The following is a 22,611-nucleotide window of genomic DNA, read 5'->3' as shown; positions in this document are numbered from 1 at the left end:
AGCCCAATGTTAAGATCAGGATTTTGTACATCAGCACACAAATATTTAAATTAATATGAACTTGTATAAACAAGGAAAGCCTGCAGAATCATTACTCCCATTTCATGAAAGAAGTAGCCAGCATATCTCTCTCTGTCTCTCCTCCTTCATTTAATTTTCTCTCCCCTCTCAGTTTATCATTAACACTGCTGCCCCACTGACTCTTCGTCATCTCTCTCCCCCTTTGTATAGCCACAGAGCCACTTATCTGTTCCTCTGCTCTGCTCAGCTCCCTTTCTTACCTCTCATAAACAGGGTGTCAGAGGTATGAAAGTAACAAGGGCAGGAGGTGTCCAATTAAAAACACAATGTGTTATTATTTCACATCTCCTGAAGCCCTTCAGATAGCAGCTCAGTGTCTGTGGAGCCAGAGGACAAGTTAAAGGGGTCTTCACCGCTGATGCAGCTCAGCGGCTCTGGACTTTCCCCGGCAGCTTGCGTACTATTCCTCCATCCCTCCTCCTTTCCTCCCCTCACCATAGCCATCCACCCACCCGCCACCCCACCCCCTCCCTTCCTTTCTTATACACACATACACACACACACACACACACACACACACACACACACTCAATCACAAATGCACAGGGATTGCAGCAGCAGCAGCACCGCGAGATGGAGATCTCCACTGCGTGTGAGAGTGCCTGTTCCCGGTGAGTGCAGGGATGAGAGCGGATGAGTGTCAGTAATGCTTGAATGAGGTATGTGTGAGAGAAAAAGAAGAGAAGAGGGGAGAGAGGGGAATAAATGGAAGGAGGGGGATATCACTCAGGACCCGATGAGGTTTTCAGGCAATGTCTCTCTGTTGTTTTTTTTTTCCTTCTCCTGGGCTGGTAACCTGAATCCTTGCCGATGTGCCACAACTACTCCAGCTGTCATTGCACCGGCTGCCTCCCTCTCGGTCCTCTTGCAGCTTATGAATGCTGCTCCCGTGGCTGGACGGTACCCTGGCGCCCACTGAATACATGGATGAACACTGGCTCTACAGGGGATCTGTGCTTTCTTGTCCTTTGCACCTCTGATCTGTTTCTCAAGGTAAGAGTTTCATACTGTACCTTTCATTTTGGAGTTGCACATATATTTGCGGGTATGCCACATATAAACAGAATAATATTTTTTTTTTTTTTAAGGGTACATTGTCTTAATAGAATGAAAGTGAATATCAGACGCATGCATTAATTATTGTGAAATAGTGCCAAATTCGAGATGTGGATTAATTAGGGAGGGGGCATTTCTGCATCCAAGCAGTGCAAGACTTATGAATAATCAGAGCAATACAACACGGGTTTTGCTTTTATATTGTAAATGAAGAGGATTTTTGACATGAGTTATTTGATCGAGATATTTTCAGGCAAACGTGACAAACAAGCAATATTTGTCTAATAAAGCAGAAGCTGATTATTGATATCGCTATAACCCAAAAACTGACAGGGTTTGATGGATGAGGACTATTGATACGTGATCATGATAAATACGAGAACGACGCATATGTACTGGAATATATATACTTATTGTATGGAGTGGCGAAGAGTGTATAACATTTCATAAGCGGCGAGTATGCTCCTTGAGGCTGAATTTGATGAGATGAGGATCCAGACTTATCATGACTAATGACATGTGTGATATGAAAGCTCCAGGGTACTGCATCACATATAGAACTGCTCTTATATTTGCTCGCTCTCTCTCACTCTCTCTCTCCCTTCCTTTCTCTACGTCTCTCTTGCGCTCTCTCTCTTCTTATTTGGCATTCCTTGACTATCTAAATTTACGAGAGGCAGGTATAGGCTATATCTACAGGACATATACATCAACACTCTGGCTTCTCTATGTCAGCATTCTTATTTACTGGTTAAATCATCTTCTACATCCCTCCAAACAAACCAATCAATCAACAGGTCGACCTCAGTATATATATTCAGTTTGTGCCCATTCTCCAAACCCATTTTAATCAACTGAATAGCCAGGTTTGTATTGAACTATAGATGCAAGGTGAAATTTTAGATCTTTAAAACTTTTGATCTAAACTGTGCTGCGAGCAGCCCATCTGACGATTGAGACATCAAGATTAATGATGTCGAGAAGGAGGTAATCCTACCACCTCTCAGTGTCTACTTCATCCTAAATGCTCTTCAGAACCCACAATGGTCCTGTCTTCTCTCTCATTCTTAAAGAAAGACCTATACTAGCAGGAGAGCCTGTGATATAAAATGCCCCTTTGCCTGTCATAGCCTCTCCAAACTTACTCTTCCCAAGGATCCATTTCACAGCCAGTGCTCTCAGCCAGCAGATACAGGGATGGGAGCTTTTTAAAACCTCCTCGCTATTCCCCCATAACAGAAAGTGCTGCTCAGTGATAAATCTTTTAAGCCAATGTCATAAAGCACACTTTCACAGGTGTAGCCTGCAGCCCGGCTAGATACAGAGAACTCTGGAAGACAGCTGAGATGAGACGGGTGTGTGTATCCGTGTGTGTATCCGTGTGTGTGTGTGTGTGTGTGTGTGCGGTACAGTGGAATTCTTCTCAGAACTGAGAAGGAGTGTCTTGCTTCACAAAAGAACAAAAGACAATGTAAAATTCTTGGATTAAAGGGGCTTACACTGTCGCTAGAAGGAGAGCTTGACGGTGTATTGAGAAGAGATCACTGCAACATTGAGTAAATTGAAAGGATGTGTTGTGCATAGGGGCATAGCCAATGCACATTCCACACACTCTCTCTCACACACACACACACACACACACACACACACACCATTACTCAAACACTAGCACACGCATTCAACAACAGCATAGCTAATGTATAGCAATACATTACAAATAAGAAAAAGCTCCTTTACATTGTGTTCATGGAAGCTGAGTTGGTGCAATGTCATGTTCTTTAATTTATGCTAATAGTGAGAAAATATTCCTAATACAACATGGCTACTTTGCACCATAAATATGCATATTTATTGTAGGGCGCAATGAGTGCAGCATTTAGTTTGTGATATAATCAAGAGAGTAGCAGTTACCTTGCAATACAACCTTGCTCGGTGTTTGCTTTGCCAATAATAATAATATAATGGCAACTTGAGGCAAGAAGCAAACCTGTCTCATGGCTTATCCCCAACAGCACAAACTGTCCAGACTATAGGAAATGTTGCATATCATAACATCCTATTGTAGAATATCACAAGTTTATGTCAAGGTCAGTCTTTACTGACACTGCTGTGAATGTTACTATGTTGAAGGAGTCACGATAATAGCATTACTCAGCCATAAATGAGAGTGGATACACACCATTATCCTATATGTAGATATCACACAGGCACACTTCAGTCATCAATTTGAGTGATATCAGCTGACAAGGATGTGTAGTGATCCTCGGACGAGAAAAGCCTTGTCCTTTCCTCTGGCTTGCAATAGGGCACACTGTAAATCATGAGTCAGCAATGTTGTAGGCCTGCTATTGCATGAAAAATGGATATAGCCCTCCATCCGCACTTTTCTCTAACACGTTCTACAACATTGTGGTCATAACAAATCAATCATGGTACTGTAGCTGAAGGTGTTTTTTTTTTCCTACATGCTGCATTTTAGCATGAAGAACTGAAGGGCAATTGGAACAGACAACGTGGTCTGCCAGGGTACATAAGGAGATTTAAGAGGATTACTTTTGCAATTTTAGAGTCAATGCATTATTCATAATCCTTTGGATGGCTGAGGCCAAATCAGGGAAGGACCTCAGGTCATTAGCAGAGATATAGCTCGCTTTGAGAGGAGGAGGACGACGAGTTGCAGAAGGAGGAGGAAGAAGAAGAGGCAAAGGAATGAGATGATTCAAAGTGATAGATGCATGCTGAACTGTCTGAATACGTCCGTATGCCACTTCAGTCTCTGTCTTTGGACTCACTCACTCTCTCTCTCTCTCTCTCTCTCTCTCTCTCTCTCTCTCTCTCTCTCTCTCTCTCTCTCTCTCTCTCTCGCTCTCTCTCTCTCTCTCTCTCTCTCTGTCTGTCTGTTTCACTCGCTTCCCAATAATAATGAGTAATTGAAGAGCTTTTCTTCGTTCCCTTTGTGTGAATTTCCATTTAGCTGCTTTACATACCTTACATGACTGCATATGAAATTGTGCGAGCATAGAGGAGACTTCCTGCAGATGTGATTACCTTTTCAGTGGTGTGAGATTGGTATTTCTGGGTGTGAAATAACACGATCCCATGTGAATCAGCTTTGAACAGAGGAAATTCTTTTTTATCTGTGGAAGAGCTTCTGACAAACAACTTATGCTGAAATCAAAGTGCATAATATGCCGTGTTTCAGAACAAATACCACCCCCAATAAAATTCAGCTGCTCTAACTTTCAAAACAACTGTGTGTAAATCCATGACACAGCATACCATATTGTACTTGCATAATGAGATTGAGCTGCTTCCTCATTTTTTTGTCATCTGGCACTGAATACGTTGTAGTGACTGAAGTGACACTAGAAATTTCTGGCTTGCTGTTTCTGTCAGTGATGACAGGGAGCAAGATGAAACAGAGATACACGACGTCTCTAAATATATTCCATTTCATCAACAGTCTGAGCTAACGGGAGGTTACGCTGGACAGTCTGCAAGGTGAAACCCATGGCAAGAGTCCCAAGGCATACAGCCTAACCCTTTTTATTATCAGCCTTTGTCTGCTATTGTGTGTGTGTGGGTGGGTGCATGAGGAGAGCACTCTTTCCCTCTGTGAGATACTGACAAAGGGCTATCTTTGAAAGGGTGACAACAATATACGCACCCATTCTCACAAACAAGTACACACTCTCACACAGATACACACACGCAGTCACAGTCACAGGAAATAATAAAAGCTTTAGCAATAAAAAAAAAAGGTAGTTCAGTAGGACTAGGATAATCGTAGGGTTGTGTTTAATGAGAGAGATAGATAAGAAGTATGTAGCTTTAAAAATGGGGTCAGGTTAGGGATAGGCTAAGGTCATGCTTACACAGAGACACAGGTTACACACTCCCTGGAGATCTTGCAAACAACATCATGAACATCATTTTTACCACCTGAGAGTTGTGTGTCAACATTGGACTATTCCAAAAAAAAAAAAAAAAAGTCTTTCTTAAAAGTTTTTTTTTTTTCTTAGTTAGTGTTGCTGTGATATGTTCTGTAGATCCAAAGTCTCCTGCCTAAGAAGCTTTTAAATCAACATAGATATAGGGACTGCTATTACAATGATAGAAAATAACAACAATGCATGCTTTTCATAATATCCTTATTCACCAATTTCATTGTAATGTGGTTGTTGGTGAGCTGTAGATCAGTGATTAAAGTTAAAGTGGTCTACCCATGCTTTTCCTTTTACAGATTTCATGAGAGCAGTGAAACTGACGGTGAATAAATCGCTTCTCAGAATAAATTTCCCCACCCGAACAATCACATTGATGGATTTACAATGTCTCAGAATGATTAAACATGATTGCTTTCACAGAAGATGCTTCCCCATAAATAGCTCCCTTTTGTGTGGTAATAAATGATTCATCTGAGTTTATTTATCACATGGTGTCTTGTCATATGAAAATGATTAACCAGCTCGTTCTGATGTTTCCTTTCAGCGGTATCAGGCATCAATTCATTTCCTTGCAATGCTTTATATATTTCATGCACTAGTTATGAAATCTCATAAAAATCTGTTTCATCACAACAGAGACAGAAAGTCCAATATTTCTCATTTGGTTATGTGGACCTTAATTTGAAAGCACTGCAACAGGAATAACAAAAACAATATCAACATACAGTAGTCTGGTGAATAATCAAAACAATTTTAGCTTATTAGTCTGATCAAAGCTGTCAGTGATTATTTACATACTGGATATTAATCAAGTATTGCTAGAGTTCAGGAAATATGTAAAGGATATAAAGCAAAGGTCACAGAACGAGAAAAATATTAGCCCATCTGCTGTCTCTCTAGAGTAATCCTGAATCGAATTTCCTCCCACTAGATAACAGAGTAATACAGAGGCTCTGATGTTTTTCTCTTTCACTTCTCCCAGGAAATATGGTGAGCAAGGAGGACACCAAATGCATCGTTCTCTCAAATTCAGATGAATCAGATTCAGAGACGGTCCCATCACACAGCCTTGATGCACATTATGGAGTGGAATCAGGCAAGCAGCAGGTGAGAAAGAGGAACAAGGCTTTACAAGTGCGTTTTAAGGATATCTGTGATGCTCAGAACGAACACCGGGGAAGACGCTCCAGGTCTATTTCTTGCAAAGTGACACACAGAAAGTATATGACTATGCCTGCAAGACGCTCTATTCCAAACGTAACCAAGAGCACTGGCGTCCAGACATCACCAGACCTCACCAAGCGATACAAGACTTTTCCTTTCGAGAGGAAAAAAGGACACACATTTAAACACACTGCATTGGTGGAAGACTACAGAGGGCAAAACAATGGTTTTTTGAGTGATATAAAAGTAGGAGAGGATGGACGAAGCCTGGATGAGTCCTCTAAGTACCGGGGTAAGATTGTGGGGCAGACAAAAGCATTGCTTCACCACACTGATGACAGCAGTGGTACAGAGGATTTGCTCTCTAGTGCCAACTGTGTGGATGGACCGTCATGTGCAGACTCCTCGCATCTCTCAGAAGAGTGTCATCCAGCCAGCCCTCCTTCCACAGGTGAGCCAGAGTACCAGGTTTGTGGCCCTAGGACAAAACACAAAGGATTACCCAAAGAAGAGGCAAGCATGGGCACTTCCAGCAAGCGCCAGCTGGCTAACACCGAGGAAATTTCACAGGACACCAGGTCAAAGGGCATGGGTCCTGTTGCCTGGAACTCTCTGACACGGGTAGAGTCTCTAGGAAGCCCCTCTGCATGCTGTAAACGGAAAAAGGCCACACAGCTAAGTGAACAACAGTCTCAGACACTACCCCATAGTGCCAAATGCTCTGTGCAGGCACAGGGAAGATGTCGGACAAGGCATACGTCAGCCTCTTCTAAAATCCAGCAAACAGTTGGGGAGGACGAGGGCTTTCCTGCAGGAGATACAGGACGCCCAGGCTTGGGGACTAGCCAGCAGATAATACCCTTATCTGGAGACAGGGATATCAAAGCACAGCTCCAGGCCATGGAGAGCCTCATCAGCTCCAGCCAGGAGACCATCAAGGTCCTGCTTGGAGTGATACAGGAGCTGGAGAAGGGTGAAGCACAGAGGGAAGGGTGAGTAAGCTTTGTGATCCATGCTTTTAACAAGGCAGCCAAATTTATTGGTACATATTACATAGTGTGCTGTTCACAGATTTAAAAAAATGAGAACTTATATTACCAGTGTGGCATAATAACTGAATAAAGGCTTAATGGGGCATGTGAGTGTACATGTTATATTACCGTGTCTATATATCATTTTGATATCAAAGAAAGTGTGCAATCAGTGATTTTTAATATAAAACATATGTCATTGAAAACGTGTACATCTTAAGAGGAGGATGCAATAACAAGCCCTATAAAGCTCTCAAGCCATGTCCAATGGCCAAACTGTTACAGCAGTGAGACTGCTGTGGGTGTAGGAATCCATGTACTCCATCTCTAAAACCCATATCGGCTCAAAGCAAATTGCATTTAGGCTTTATCCATATCCACTAGAGAACAAGGCACCCTGATGTGGCTCTGTGGATCCTGGTTTTAAAGTCCCAATTAGTGAAGCCTCATAAAGCTTTGCCTTTCATCTCCAGAGAACTGTGGCATCTATAGTGCCTTCACTGTGCTCTGTTCCTTCGCTGTTATGAGAAAGGTACAGTCACAGGCTGCAAGGCCTGTCTCCTCTAGCACATCCTTAACTTCCCTTCCCTTTTCCATGCCTGGCCAGTCAAATAGCCCTATTTGAAGCCTAACTCTGAGATGAACCAAAAAGCAACTAAAAGCCTTTCTGTTCTTGCCAGGGATAAAGACATGGGGCTCTATTAAAGCTGGTGAAACAGCATTTTTGCCAGACACAAACAGGTTTGGTTTTTTTGATGACTAGCTATGAATTTAACAACACCTAAGTGGGAGGAGCGGTCTAATGGGGTTCTAGAAATAATCAAGCAGAGCAGTACAATTCTGATGTCAAGGTATCTGGGATTTGCAGTTGCTTTACTGAAGCACCAACATGGAACTATCAGTATGCCACAATACACAGAGAGCAGGGATTGACAAGGTGGTTGCATCCTCTGTAGATGTCAAGGAACAGCTGAGGGACACCTCCTGTAGTCAAACTGCCCCTGCAGTTCACTGCCAACTTCTGTTTAGCTCTTCATCTGATATCTTTGAATGGGTTTCTACATTGGGCAATGGTTTTCCTAGAACCAGAGCAACACATTAACCAAATGTGTTACCTCTTTCCAAGCTAATGTAATTTAAGATGTCGTATATTCACTCATGGCAATTCCTCTGGGGAGAAGCATCTGTGGTGGATCTGCTCCAGATTATTCTCTCTGCCACAAAATTGTCAGAGGCCGTGGTGCAAAGCTTTATTACTGCTTTTGAAGGGATGGAAAATAGTTGATGTGACTGGTCATATCTTATGCTAACCTGCACCACACTAACTGATAGTGCATTTCTCCTAATCCAGCCTTGTTTTCAATATGTTGCAAGTGTGCTGCATGCCTTTGGTCACAAAATTACCAAGAACCAGTTGCCAGGCTCTGTGCCCTCACACCATGCGCCTGTAACTGCTCTTTGTTTCATCGCCATTGATTCACGGAAATAGAGCTCATGGTTTCCATTGATTTTCAAGGCACTGCTTTTAACATACAAACTGATGCAGTGACAACAGGAAAAAGCAATTTTCTCTGTTCCGCAGGTCACAGGTACAAAAAAATCAACTTTTCAACAAAGAGTGTTGGCAAAGTGATATTTGATTCACACTGTTTCACTGTGGACATTACTAACAATATCTCCCCTAGAGACTGATATTCAGGTTTCACATTGGGATTTTTTATATGCATTGCTCCATATGACTCATGTGCACATCAAAAACATGCAAATTTAATATACAGATAAAACAGTATGCATGTGGTTGTCTTCCATTTCACATCTCATCAGCCTTTCCAAGTGACAGCAAGTGAGTGTTAATGACCCATGGGACAGCCAGTCCTGCATGGTTGATGTTAGACACTCATGAATAGCATACCTGCAAAAATAAATAAATAAATAAATAAATAAAACCTCCAGGGAATTAAAGCATCACTGTTTTTTCTGGGGTTTTTTTCCCATAATAAGTTGCTCACATCATAGTTAAATTTCTTCTTAAAGTCATGACCGTCATTTATGTATCATGACCTAGTGCTCAAGGTTTTTCTTATTACATTATCTCAAAGAGGTTGGCTTTTTTGAACAATAAATCGGCCAACAAACTATTGTGATTTAATGCCCACTTTGGCGATATTTTAATCTCGTAGGTGTCTATGTATTTCTAAATACGAAAGGCCCATAGGTTAACATACTATCCTATATGTGATGCATACTACCTTCCTATACTGTATTCATTAGCGTTGCCACATGCTGTGCTATATGTTAGTGTAAGAAAATGTACATCCCTCTACCCAGTCTTGGTGTCCTGCCAGCATCATCACTAGGTATGATTCTTTTGTCATCTCTGTACATTTTCTGTTCTTGTCTGTGTTGGTGCATTTGTGTGATCATGTACATGTGCAGGTGTTTGTGTGCATACCACGTGTTAAACATACACTAACACATAGGATAATGTGGCTTAATCAGACCGTTGCCGTTGTTCATAGATTATCAGTTCAAAAGAAAGTAATATCCATTGACCGGGCAGGCAAAGCGCAGCCCACGTACCGTACTGTATATGCAGGGTGCGGACAGTGCTGGAATTGAAATGACGAGGGTAGGACGTGTCCCAGGACAGCTGACGTAGGCAAACAAGCAGTGAATCTGTGCCAACAAACAGCCAGCTTAGAGAACGACTTTCAGAGGCGCAGTCTTTTTTCCAACAAAGTGTGACAGGTCACTGCTTTGATAGACAGTCATTTTATTGTGCGATGACCATTTTGTCCTGGGTAAAATAAATACATCAATAAATGACTACATTTTTTGTGTTGAAAACAAGCAATTTTTAACATAGATGCAATAATTAGAGTAGGGCCCTTTAAATGACAAGGATGCATGTCTGAAAAGCCAGGCAGCGCTACAGCGTTAGACCTTGTCTGTGCAGTGAGTTACTGTCCTTGCTCACAGCTGTTCAACGAGACTTCATTTTAGAACCGGGTAGGATGGATGAACTTGTTGACCTTGAGCTCCCATCAGCATTTTCGATCCACGCAGAGGCTGTTCCTGCCACCCCCCACCCCGATGAGGTCACCTCTCATGTCACGGTGAACAGTTGAGGTCCAACCCCTCCGCATGTCATCCATCAGTGTGAAGGGCTACCGTGACAGCAAGTAATTACATGTGCTAGCCGAACCCCAACCCCTCCTGTCATCCCCATACTACTGCAGTGTGCCGTGTCACCCCAGTCTCTACACACATATAGTGAACATACAGTACCTCCGTGCACACCTATATACACTCACAGAGACGTGCACACTCTTTCACACACACGCAAATAAACAGCACTAACGCACACCCCACAAAAATGAGACAAAATGAATGACCAGTGGGTTATGACACACAGGCACTGCGAGAGAATTGAGAAGACTTATTTAGAAATCCCTCATAAAGAACATGTCCACTCTGACACGTGCTCTCTCTGGCCTCTGTGATACCCCGAGAGATGGCTGTGAAGTGGATCCTCTCAAAGTGGAGGCCCTTCAACATAAATAATTACAACCTTCATACAGTACAAAGCCTTGGGGCAGCGTTCTTATAACATAAACAGCAGAGGTATCATTTGTCATGTTGATTGTCTTGAAGCTGTATCCTTGAAGCTCATTTTAGCCGTAACAAACTAGGTAGGATGAAGAATAATAATAATAAAAAAAAGACATACAGTACGGCGTGGTATGCAGAGATATTGATTTTTCATTACAGATGATTTATGTGGTGTTTAGTTGCTACTTACTGTCTATAGAATAGAGACACAGAGTACATTTTTATACGCGTCAAGGCAAAACAAGGTAATCCTATTATGTAAAATCAGCGTGCCTACACACTTGATTAACCAAATCTGAGAGAACTGTGGCATCACAACCAATACCGTGTCTTTGACTGCTAAATAAACAGGAATAAACAACACTGGGTGAAAATGTGGCTGAATAAAACTGAATCACAGCGCAACACAGATTCAATACACACTTCTTATAAATAATCTCATGGTCAGAAATGTAATGTATAGGCTGAAGATTAAGATATGAATGCTGAAACCTGTCGCTGGAGATTACATATATCTTCTCACCTTTCCATTCACAGGCTCTCCTACCGAACAGGGCAAGACACAGCAAACTGTGACACTTGTCGAAACAGCGCATGCATCATTTACAGGTGGGCCCCGTTCCTAAGCCAGTTTGCTGTCGATGTTGCATTCAGTGCTGCTTGCTGTATGATAAATCATCTCTGTGCAAAAGAAATGTTTACATGAGGTGTTTGGTGCAGTGGTGGTGTTATGTGCTGCACACCAACAGTGAGAGATAAAGTCATCTCTGCGATATACAGTATATGTAGAGTGCTTTGTACTGTGGGTATGATAGCTTTGCTGGAGAAATGAAAATGCTAGTCTGCTAAAAAAAAAAAAAAAGAAGAAGTAAAACTATAATGAAAGCCCTTTTGTTTTGTACTCCCAGGAAACAGTTAATGTAATCCAAGAAAAAAGAAAGAAAATCCTAAAATAAGCAATAGGGCCCTTTGACAACCTGATGGAATAAGTAATCATACACAGCAGTATGAAGGGTATTTGATATATTTATTCCTGTAGCAGTATAGCTAGAGATCAAGAATCTTACCCTGTCGAATAAAAACATGTCAAATTGCATATGAAGAAATATCTAATCAACTCTATTCACCAGTGGAGACTTCAATCAGTAATAAATACTTTTCTTAAAGTGCCGTTTTGAAAAAGAGTGGCATTTGGTCAAAAACCACAGTGGTCTTGGTGTGCTGTTAATGCTCTGGTATTTTCTGTCCATAGAGAGCTGAGTAAATGGCTCAGAAACAGGTGGGAAATCCACTCAAACTGTAACCTTGTGTCATTTGTCACTGCAATCCAAAAGCCTCTACTCCCTGAACCCCCTCGTTACCTTGCTCACTAAAACAGGAAACCAGACAGCTGTTGGAAAAATACACTCAAGCCCTGAAAATACACTCTCTACCGTGGATCTTTTGAAGGCTTCATTGTCCTTCACATAGACTGGGGGGAAAATGGTTTGGGAAAACTTCAAAGGGATTTATTTTTCGGTATATACTTTATGTCCAACTTACTCAGTGTATTGTAAAACTTTGCCACAGAGTAGACTTTACCACTTCTGCATTACACTTTCTTTTTACGCAGAACCACGCTCTTTGTATGCAATATCCTGAGAGGAGAAAGGAGAAATGTTTTCAAACCAAAAGATCAGTTCAGGGTCAAAAAGATGATGTAACGCCTTGCTCTCAAACAATACAGGCAAGTGGCAAACTAGACCGAGACATCCTTGTGGCACTTCATTAGGTAGCAGTGTTTTGGCAAATATGGAGCATCACGTTAACAGTGAAGTCATGCACCCTGTCCAGTGGCACGTCAGCCCATCAGTATCAGCTGACTTTTATAATCTGACACCTCACACACTCAGTCTGCTGATCAGTCATCCCTCTGCTGATCCAAGTCAGGCCAAAAATTCTTTCCTCATGCAATAATCTGCACACAGGATGTCAAGCTATCTCTGATGATCTGAATGCTTTAGTTTTCTTATTAATCAATGAGAAATGCCCACCATGTCTTGAGGGCCGTTATTGAGCTCCCCACAGAATCTCAGGATGCAACCTTTATCGTCAGTTGTTGCTATAAATAGTTCAAATACCTTTGCTATAAGTGTTTCTGACTGATTTTTACAGAAATTGAGGCACATGCTGCTTGAATCTTCCAGTTAGAAAAATGTTCATAGTAACGAGTCAGTCCCATCTATAACCAGGTCAGTGAACCCGTCACACAACAGTTCTCAGTGATGAATTAGGATATTCTTGTATTGAGCCTAAAAATATTGTCTGATATAAAATATCAACACAGTTTAGGTTTTTATGTGAAAATGACAAATTTTACTTGTGAAAAATCTTTTATTCAAGCACTCCCCTGAGAAGTCCTGTAGAATTAGAAGGGCTGATCATATCACCTTGACTATTTTATTCATTGTGACTTGAAAGGCATAAATTCCCCTAACAGTGGACATGCCTTTCAGCCACCCAAAGGCAAGTCTCCTCCCATCAGGGGTGTGCAGAGACACCACCATTTGTATTTGTATTTGTATTTGTTTTGGGGCAAATAATTCGAACTACGGAATGGATTTGGGAAAAAAAAAAAAAAAAAAAAAGTGGGCGTGGCTCAAACCAGAAGTGATTTTTTTTTTTTTTAAATTGGCAGATTTTAACCACAAAGGAATATAAAATGACTGAAAGTCCTGCATATGAAAACTATAAAGATTAAAAAAAAAAAAAAAAAAAAAATGCTAACGACTATGCATTCTGTAAATCAAAAGAAATGTAGCTGTGGTGGGCTTCTGTCAGTGGAGTTTCCCAGCATGCTTTTGGGCATTTACTTAACCCTATAAAGCCTGAATTATGAAAGAATTGGCAGAAAATTCCAATTTTTTGAAATTGAACTCTTTATTTAGTTCTATAACAAAATGTAAAAAAAAAAAAATTCAAAATTTATGTTATTACATGCAGTTTTTCCGTTGTATCATATATGACAGTACTTGAAGTGCCAATGGTATGGTCCAGGGTGAACAGGGGAAGTGTCCAAAGGTATACAACAGTATTTTGGTGAAGTATTGATTAAACTGAAAACGGAATGTGTTATTTGATAACGTGTATCATATATGATACAAATGGCTTTATAGGGTTAACTTGGTTCATTGATGTTTGGCTCATGTTTCCCATTTACTTCTTTAGTTTGTATGTGTATTGTTTATCATGTGGGCTTTTTGTTGTGTAATTAAGTTAAAGGATGGTTTTTCATTATTTATGTGTCTTTTCTTTCGGTGTCTCTCCATCCGCTATGCAACTTATTATGAGAAATCTGAGTTAATGCTGCTTAAAGTAAAAAGTTTGATGTTGAAAATAGTCAAAGCAGTGTCGTCTTTCACAAGTAAACCTGGGCTGTGAAGGTGTTGTGTGAGGTATCTTTGGCAGAACTTTAAGAAAAATGTTCAGAGGTGTCTTTTATTGGTCAGAAAGCCGTTGTTCATTACTTGCCAAATATGGATTCGGATTTGGATGCATCACCTATCTCCCATGTTGTCTGGTTTATAAATCCTTTTAAAAGGTGTAATATGTCACATTACCAAAAAATGGCATGTAGAGATGGTTACTGTCAGAGTAATTAATTTCTTTTTTCATGTACGGGATCCTGAATTGTAAATGACCAATGTAACAAGGAAAACATAGTGCTACCTAACTGAAGCCTGTGCTGCATCAAAGAAAAAGAGAGACGATCCGTTTGTATTTTGCCAATTTTATTCTGTTCTTTGTTGTTGGACCTAATTGACTCTTAGAGAAATCACTCATCTTAACAACTGAGGTGCTCTCTTGTGTTTCAGCGTCATGGTCAGAATACTGCAATGTGTTAGAGTGAGTGTATCGATGCCCCTACTGAGTGTAAGAATATTTGTCTATAAGCCCTCACAGCTCAACCCCGTTCATGGTTACCATTATCGTGACATGTTTATCTGAATGAATGAACAGCCTATATTCTCTAATGTGGGTTTTGTCGTTCAGTGTCATGTCATCGTGACATCATGCTTATCCTTATATTGTGGTGTTCATATTTTGCCACAGGAAGGTCCAAAAGGCCAGCGAATTTGTTATTATATCAAACTGACTGTGCAGACAGAAAAGCACAGGGAAATCCACATTTTGAGCCGGTGCACTGTTTGTCTTAATGAAGCAGGAGTAAGGCCACTCCCTACACAGAGGGTGAAAGAAAGCCTCACTCACTGTATATTTCACTGATTATATCTAAGACAAAGGCATACGTACACTGTATGTCAGTGGAGCCCTGAACTTGACTAAATAAACTAAGCCTGAGCACTATTTAACAGCAAAAGTGCCTTCAACCTATTTGCACAAAACTAATCCATGTGGGATTTGTAATAAGATGGCAGTGAAGATGCACACTGTGGAGTGTATACAAAGAGAAAGATTATCATTTCATCTGAGCACTGTATTATCAAATGGTTGTTTATTTCAGCTCATCCAACTGGTTTCTAACTGTCCTTGAATAAAGCAGAGCTGTAGCTGGCAAGCAGAATCGTAATTTATCACAGCGCTATCTATCTCTGCCAAAGCAATAGTCCTAAATATCTAAAACTCTGCAAATAGTGCTATTTGGTATTCTTCAGCAAAACCCGCTGACGCAAAACTTGTGTGATGCTTTACAGAAAAGATATTCGTCAACAGACAACTGTCAACAAAGATAAAAAAAAAAAAAAACTCTATTGTGAAGTATTTGCACTTTTTCAACTCTAGTGTACAGTCGCATAAAATTACCTCATAGCTCACACTGCTGTATTATTACATCGTTGTTGTCTCTGCGAGTCAAACTTGCTGATAGGGCAGCAATAATCACCTAGCTGGACACACTGCTCTGTGTGGCACCTTAATGAGCTGGCCTGAGTACAGTGAGGCAAATTAAAATGAGCCAAGAACAGAGCAAGTTGAGACCAAAAGGCCAATTATTCCTCAAACTTGGACAGCGAGCGCATGTTGCAAGCCTAACCAAGATTAGCAGCCACTGAGATGCAGCCCTTAATTTTAGAGCAGTGCGACAGCTCCAATATGTCCAATAAATCCAGGACTTCAGCTGCTGCAGAGCTCAGGTAGTCAATCTATGGGTCTTACCCAGAATTCAGCTCTCCCCTGACACTCCCCACCAACCCTCTGTATACTGCAGCATCTCATACATCACTTCTACAAATAGGGCATGCATACTACAGCAAAGGGAGAAAGGGCGAGAGAGAGAGAGATTGAAAGTATGGAGAACTGAATGAGGGGAATAATAACCTATACAGTTGACTGTCTTTTTGAAATGCAGGTAATGCAAACTGTTATATATTACCACGAAAAATCTTTTCGAGGACCCTGGGGAAAAAGATTCAACATGATTTAGAGCTGAGACTGCCCCTCACACCTCTCTGCTATGCTTATGTTCTGTACATGTGGACTTCAAATGAGATTTATAAGAGCATCGGTTGCACACAGTGTGTGGTCGAGTATTGAGCCAACTTAGAATACCACAGGAAGCCCGGAGAAAAACATGTTCTGATCAAAGAAATAACAGCAGATATGGTCATCATGCTGTGTCAATTATAAAAAAAAAAAAAAAAAAAAAAAAGAAAGAGGGAAAAAAAAGAAAAAACTGGAATCTGAATCAAAGTATGGAACAAGAAAGCGAAAGATTTGCTTCATTTGTTCACATGTAGTGTTCCCCACTTGGAACAAACAATGAATTTGAAAAATAGTTGAGTTCAATGAAAGGAAACTACAATGCAATGTGATGAGATGCGAGGAGCTAATTAGCACTTGTATGCCATGCTGAGACAGAAGAGCTGTGGTTGTTTTGGTGAACAGTTTTCAAGAAAGCGTATTTTGTTTTGTTCTCATTAATGAGACTGGGTGTTTTTGGTTTTTGTGTAAGCCAGAAAGTCATGTCATTGGCCTGGGCGGTGGTTTTTGAACCTATTGTACATGATATACGTAACATACAAGAGGTCGCCACTTCAATTGTTACCTGTCAGTGGAGGAAATAACTGCCACTCTCTGGCGATTTCATCTAATAGGGTGAGTCATGTAGTCTTGAAGATGTTACACTGTGCTGTACTTCAGCTACTCATCTTGTGTCACGGAGAGTTTGAGTTGTGAGCGGCCGAAGGGGAAATCGGAGCAGGAGACATGACTTTACATTGGAAAGTGCCACTAGCGGGAAGAAGGACAGTGATCAGTAGAGAGCAGGTATACACTGCTGAGTGAGCGGGGCATGCAGTGCTAAAAAGACATCTCACAGCAGCACAGCCCCTCCCATGAGCAACAATCATTGAGTGGTGCTCAGCTCACCACGACCACAGACAAACAAACAGCTCGCCAGTGATCACAGCAACAGCTACTCACACTGCATAGCTAAAGAGATGATTAATCTGCTTTGCTGAATGCCCTAGAAAAGCCTCCCCGTCTCCAGCCGCCTCAATCTGTTTGTGCATAGAGATGATCTTAGATCTAGGGCTTTTGTTTGCTGAAGCACCTGGTCCCTAGAGCCACCCGCATCGCACAGCGGTGTCTTTGGCTTCCCACTGAGGCATTTGTCCACAGCATACAGTAATTGCAGCGATCTGCCGAGTGATTAATTGCTTAATAAGTGCCAAGACCACTCTGTGGTGCGCGATGCTGCTGTGATTCTGCTCCCCTATCTGTAGCTTGGTTTGTCAAGTCAAGACGAGTCCAAAATATTTATAAAGCACTTCTAAAAGACAGGTTTGCCCCCAAAGTGTTTAAGAGAAAACCGAGGCCACAAGTGAAGATAAAAGCCAGAAGAAATTAAACAAAGGATGGTACAAGCAAGAGATGGACTGAAGGGGAAATAAGGGATTGTCTAACCGTACAAAAGCAAAAGTGCAACTGCAGATTTAGTGCTGATACAAAAAAAAACAAAAAAACAAAAAAAAAAAAAAAACATGACAATAGCCTCATGCAGCCACAAGTTTGTGATCTCACCTCTTTTGTCAAGTTTCTATTTATTTGATCTTACAAATCAACAGTGGTGTTGTGGAGGATATAAGCAGGTATATGGACTATACCCACCTGTTTTCCTGGCAATTTACAGTATACCCACCAATCAGCCAAATAGCTATTGAAATATATAGAAGTATTCCTGCATCCTCCTCAGTAGTCTGTCCTTCTACTTAGTAGTATACTGACCTCATCAGCTAGGACTGCAGCCCTGCATATTGATATTGATTCAGTGGAAGTCCCATCCTTCCAAACTCCTATCCAGGGCTCAGGTCGTCCCCTGAGGGCTTTGATAGAGCTCCGTTCACAACTGCCACTTATCTTAAGGGTAATGACAGTCCCCAGGATGAATTGTGTCACTTTGAGCATAGCATATCATTTAACAAATATTACTAATACTTACACTAAATACTAATTAGATACTACTAATTAGACTGCCCATCAAAGCAGTTAGCCTACCAGGCCAGGCTTTGTACCAGGGCATCTATCTGTCTGCCTGCAGACAGGGAGACGACCACATGGGTGACCCTGCCAGGTCTGATGCCTTCTCCTTTAGCAGGTTCAGTTCTTTCTTCTACCTTTAGAACCCAAGTCCTTGGATGTCTAGCCTGGCTCATCCACCTGGTCTCGCGAGATCAAACTATTTTGTCTCACAAAACCACTCTAGCCGCTCTTCAACAGAAGTGTTTGGTTTCCTACTGAAAAGTGGTCGGAGCAATCAGTGACCTTTGAGGAACTAAAGGCGGGGTTTAGGTGATGGTGACACAAGACATTACAAGAGCAGGGAAACAGAAACAACACAAGACCTCAACATACATTTTATTTACAAAAACGGTTAAAATCTTGCACCAACATGCTAGTCAGCTAGCAGTATGCTCACCCATATGTTTGCACACTTTCACTGCAACAGTTGCTGCCGTTTGTTTAACTGTGATGATGTGCCATATGACGTTCGTTTGATTGGGCAGTTAGCTACTTAATGACAGATGGCTGATCCAATCAGTTGGTATGTATTCTTGTAAACCCTCTTTCCAAATGGTTTGAATCCGCCAGTGTCAAGACTGTGTTTTGTGTAGTAAACAACAGTAATGAAATCACAGTTTGGCTGTGCCAGGCTACTGAATGTCAGGAATAGGCTGGATAACAATACCAAGTATTCACCATGCCTCCTCAACATAACTTGGAGTTCCTGAATGCAGTGGGTTGAATATTACTGCGATGTCAGTAATCAAAAATGTCCAAAACAGGACAGAAAAACAGAGCATATCACTGTCACAAAGTTGATTGTCTTTCCCATTTTAATTTGAATACATCAGCCACTGTTCATCACTTTTCAAGTGACATAGCAAAAGATACATTCACTTTTTGTTTCCACCCTGGTGTTGTCAAAATTTATTACAGGAATAAATACATGAAAAGAGTAAAGTGAATCAATAGCCATAAAAAGGAAGGAGGTGATGGAGAATAGGGCATGTATCTCTTGCTTGAATACAGAGAGTAAATCAGAGTCTGCTTGGCCTCTCAATGGTTTCATTTGGATGGGATTAAGCCCCACATTTCTCCCAGTCCTGGGAGATTTAATCGGAGAGAGTTCAACTACAGGGCCAGAACAGAATCAGACGATGACCAGCCTGGGATTACACTGGCGGATGTGAAAATCTGATGTCAGAAACAACCCACATTCTGGCTCTTCTTTTATGCCAGTATCATCTGTGCAGGGAAAGCCCTTTGACTACATGCATACAAAATACAGAGATGGTGCAAAGGAATTATTTCACTCAGAGGAGGCACTAAAAAATGAATATGTTAAGCAAGAGATATGTGCTGCCAGCATGTCTCTCAGTGCAGCTGAACTGTTTGCCCGCCTTCTAGACTCCATCTGGCCCTCAGCGGATTACTAACATAAAAAAACAAAAAAAAAAAAAAACAGTCAAAAATGTTACAGCCGCTCAACAGACAAATCATTAGCTTCAGATACCTTCTATGCAATCAAAACCAATTCACCAGATTTCCCAATCATGCAGTGACATAACTGTAAAATCCACAGTCATTATGGAAGCTCTCAACGCTTTTAGTGCAATCAATTGATCTTAATTGTCTAATATGCTAAAATGCTGTTTCTTATGTTTGTGTTTTGTGTTCACTGTTGATGTGGCAGTGTGGAGCTGGACTTCAAGCAGCAGGAGGACAAGCTGCAGCCCCTGATGAAGAGACTTTGCCCCCTGGACAGCCAACAATGCCCTGCTCTGCCTTACTCCAATGAAGTGTTCACCTCCACCCCGAAGCGCAAATCCAAGACTGAGTCCAAAAAGCATGCCCGCTGGAAACTCTGGTTCCTATGAGGAGAACGCTGAGGCTTTAGCAATGGCCTTGCACTGGGTATATTAATGCCCCTGTTTTTCTCAAAATGGATGAATGGAATATTCCACCCATATGAATGGATAGCGACAGAAACCAGTTGAACTATCCAGCTAGGATTCTGAGTTGAGACTGCACTGGATGTCAGTTTGTGGGATAGCAAAAACACTTAACATTTACTTGTGAAGGTTTAAATCCTGTCAAACCTTCATTTTCTAGCATGTTTGCTGGAGAGGATCAACTTACACCTGCAAAAAACTAGGTGAGCCTTGGGATACATATTTGTATATATTTTTTAAAATGTGAGACGATGGATGTTATTTATTTACTGGGTAAATGCACCTCTCACTTGTTATTTATGGTTTTATATTGCATTCTCCAATGCAATGCACTTTTGGTCTTTTTCCCCCCTTAGAGCATATTGCTTGGCAACAAGCGGAGCTGCCATGTGGAGGGCCTTTTCTGAGTGAAGCTACATACTTTGAATGGACATCAGCCCCACCTCCAGTAAAGCACAAACATTTGACTATTGAGAGGAACATGCATAAAAGACTGAAACACAGTACAGTACATGACAGCATGTCAGCACTGTTCCCACGTACCCATCTATTCTCCGTTCTTCTTCCTCATCTGTCTATGTTCTGCTCCATCTCTGTCTGACTGTACGTCTGCCTCCCTACTTTAATCCCCCCCCTCTCTCTCGCTCACTCGCTCTATTCCTCTCATCTCTCATTGTGCAGTCAACCCATCAAACAGGCAACTTTGTCTTAGCCATCCTGTCCTTATGTCTCTACAGCTCTGTTACACTCTGTTTGCTGCAATGACGCCTAATTTTCAAAATCTATGGTTCAATATTTGTCCTCCTCATCTTGTAGCAAAGTATTGTCACACTGATGAAATTTAAAAAAAAAAAGAAAAAAAAGAAAAGAAAAGCAAACATGTTTTGCCCCCCCACCCTACGCCACCCCTTGACACAGGTGCAAACCCTTAAAATGCAGAATGGGTCTCATGGGCTGAGTCAGATTTGTAACAGCATATATAATATTGCATTTTTTTCCATACAAGAGTTTCCATACTGAATTTGCTGCTCTTTTGATTACTTCTAAGGCAGAGTATTTTCTATGATGACTTAAACAGTGTTTTACTGAATTTGCAACAAAAAGTAAAGGATATTTTGACACTTCTCTCTGAGTCGATTAAGAGTTGGCCTTGTCTTTTGCTCATTCATTACCTCACTCACAGAAAATGATGTGTTGTAAATGAACTCATGAACTTAATTTTTTTTCAAAGAGAATATGATAATTTTATATTCAGTTAACTAAAAGCACCGTATGCAGTGCTGTGTAGTAATATTGATTTAAATTGCCATTCCACTGTAAATTACAGTTTGTAAAATGAACATTTTTCCTACCATAATTACAGAGCACCTGACATCTGTCTACCAACCCACACAAGTGACTGCACTGAAGAGTAGAAGGGCTAAATACTAAGGGAGTAGGGTAGCAGTCTTACAGCAAGAAGACTTGTAGCCACCAGCTTTGGTAAAATGAGAAAAACTAGAAAAAAAAATCTCTATATATATACCTACATGTATCAATCACAAGCAGGACTTGCACGCGATTCCAGCACAGGTACTTACTGAGTTCTTGCAACACTTTAATAAACGCAGATGTTGTGTAGGTGATGTTCTGAATAAATGTCCAAGAAAAGTCAGGAAGATACCTAAAAACTGAGCTACCATCATCAGAGTACATTATTATGTTATCTGGGTCACCGATTTCAATGCAAAGATCTGTACCTAGAGAAAGTGCAATTCAGTGATTATGTGCAATATTATGCATTTTTCTACTGTTTTTACCTCACAATTAAAACATTTTCAACCGATGGTGCTTCAGTGTGCTCCTGTTTCTATTGAATAGTGCACAGGGGCAATGTGACAGCACCACTGCTTGTTGATAAAGCTGTACTTCCTGACAGTGCTGTGTTCATCACGTGTCAAACATCCCGTGTTTTATGTTTCTGTGTGCTTTGTTGAAGCACAGTTGGACCATGACCAGGGCTCAGCAGCAGCTGTCGTTGAGCTACTTTTTCTCTCTCCTAATGTGAATAGTTTGAAGCAGCAAAGAGAGACATTGCTTCAAGACCAGAGAGGTTCCAGTCCACCAAAACTGAACATGGAATTACCTGATCCAAATCTACATCCACCTCTTTCCCCCTCTCTCTCTATCCCATATCCCTCTCACTATTTCTGTCTCTCTGACGTTGCTAAGCTGCTTCTTCCTTTGTCTGTCTCACACTCACAATTCTACCTGTATTTACAAAATAAC

At 41.1% G+C, this 22,611-nt stretch overlaps 1 protein-coding gene across 1 annotated transcript; it reads left to right on the top strand.

The window, feature by feature from the left end:
* Positions 1–851: 851 nt before the first annotated feature.
* insyn2ab (inhibitory synaptic factor 2Ab) lies at positions 852–22,173 on the top strand. Its single transcript, XM_030069890.1, has 4 exons — positions 852–1,074; positions 6,067–7,240; positions 11,429–11,500; positions 20,085–22,173. Exons 2-4 carry the CDS (start codon positions 6,072–6,074, stop codon positions 20,266–20,268), a joined length of 1,425 nt encoding a protein of 474 aa, XP_029925750.1. The 5' UTR covers positions 852–1,074; positions 6,067–6,071; the 3' UTR covers positions 20,269–22,173.
* The last annotated feature ends 438 nt before the right edge of the window (positions 22,174–22,611 follow it).

Source organism: Myripristis murdjan, chromosome 15 (assembly GCF_902150065.1).
Source record: "Myripristis murdjan chromosome 15, fMyrMur1.1, whole genome shotgun sequence".
In the NCBI taxonomy this organism is placed as follows: Eukaryota; Metazoa; Chordata; class Actinopteri; order Holocentriformes; family Holocentridae; genus Myripristis; species Myripristis murdjan.
Note: the sequence above shows the minus strand (reverse complement) of the source record. Positions and strands in the feature narration are given on the sequence as shown.

Excerpts from the sequence above, each read along its gene's own strand:
- insyn2ab (XM_030069890.1), top strand. The coding sequence starts at position 6,072 with ATGGTGAGCAAGGAGGACACCAAATGCATCGTTCTCTCAAATTCAGAT. Across the intron at positions 7,241-11,428 it reads GGTGAAGCACAGAGGGAAGG|GCTCTCCTACCGAACAGGGC; the intron begins GTGAGTAAGCTT and ends TTCCATTCACAG. Across the intron at positions 11,501-20,084 it reads AGCGCATGCATCATTTACAG|TGTGGAGCTGGACTTCAAGC; the intron begins GTGGGCCCCGTT and ends TTGATGTGGCAG.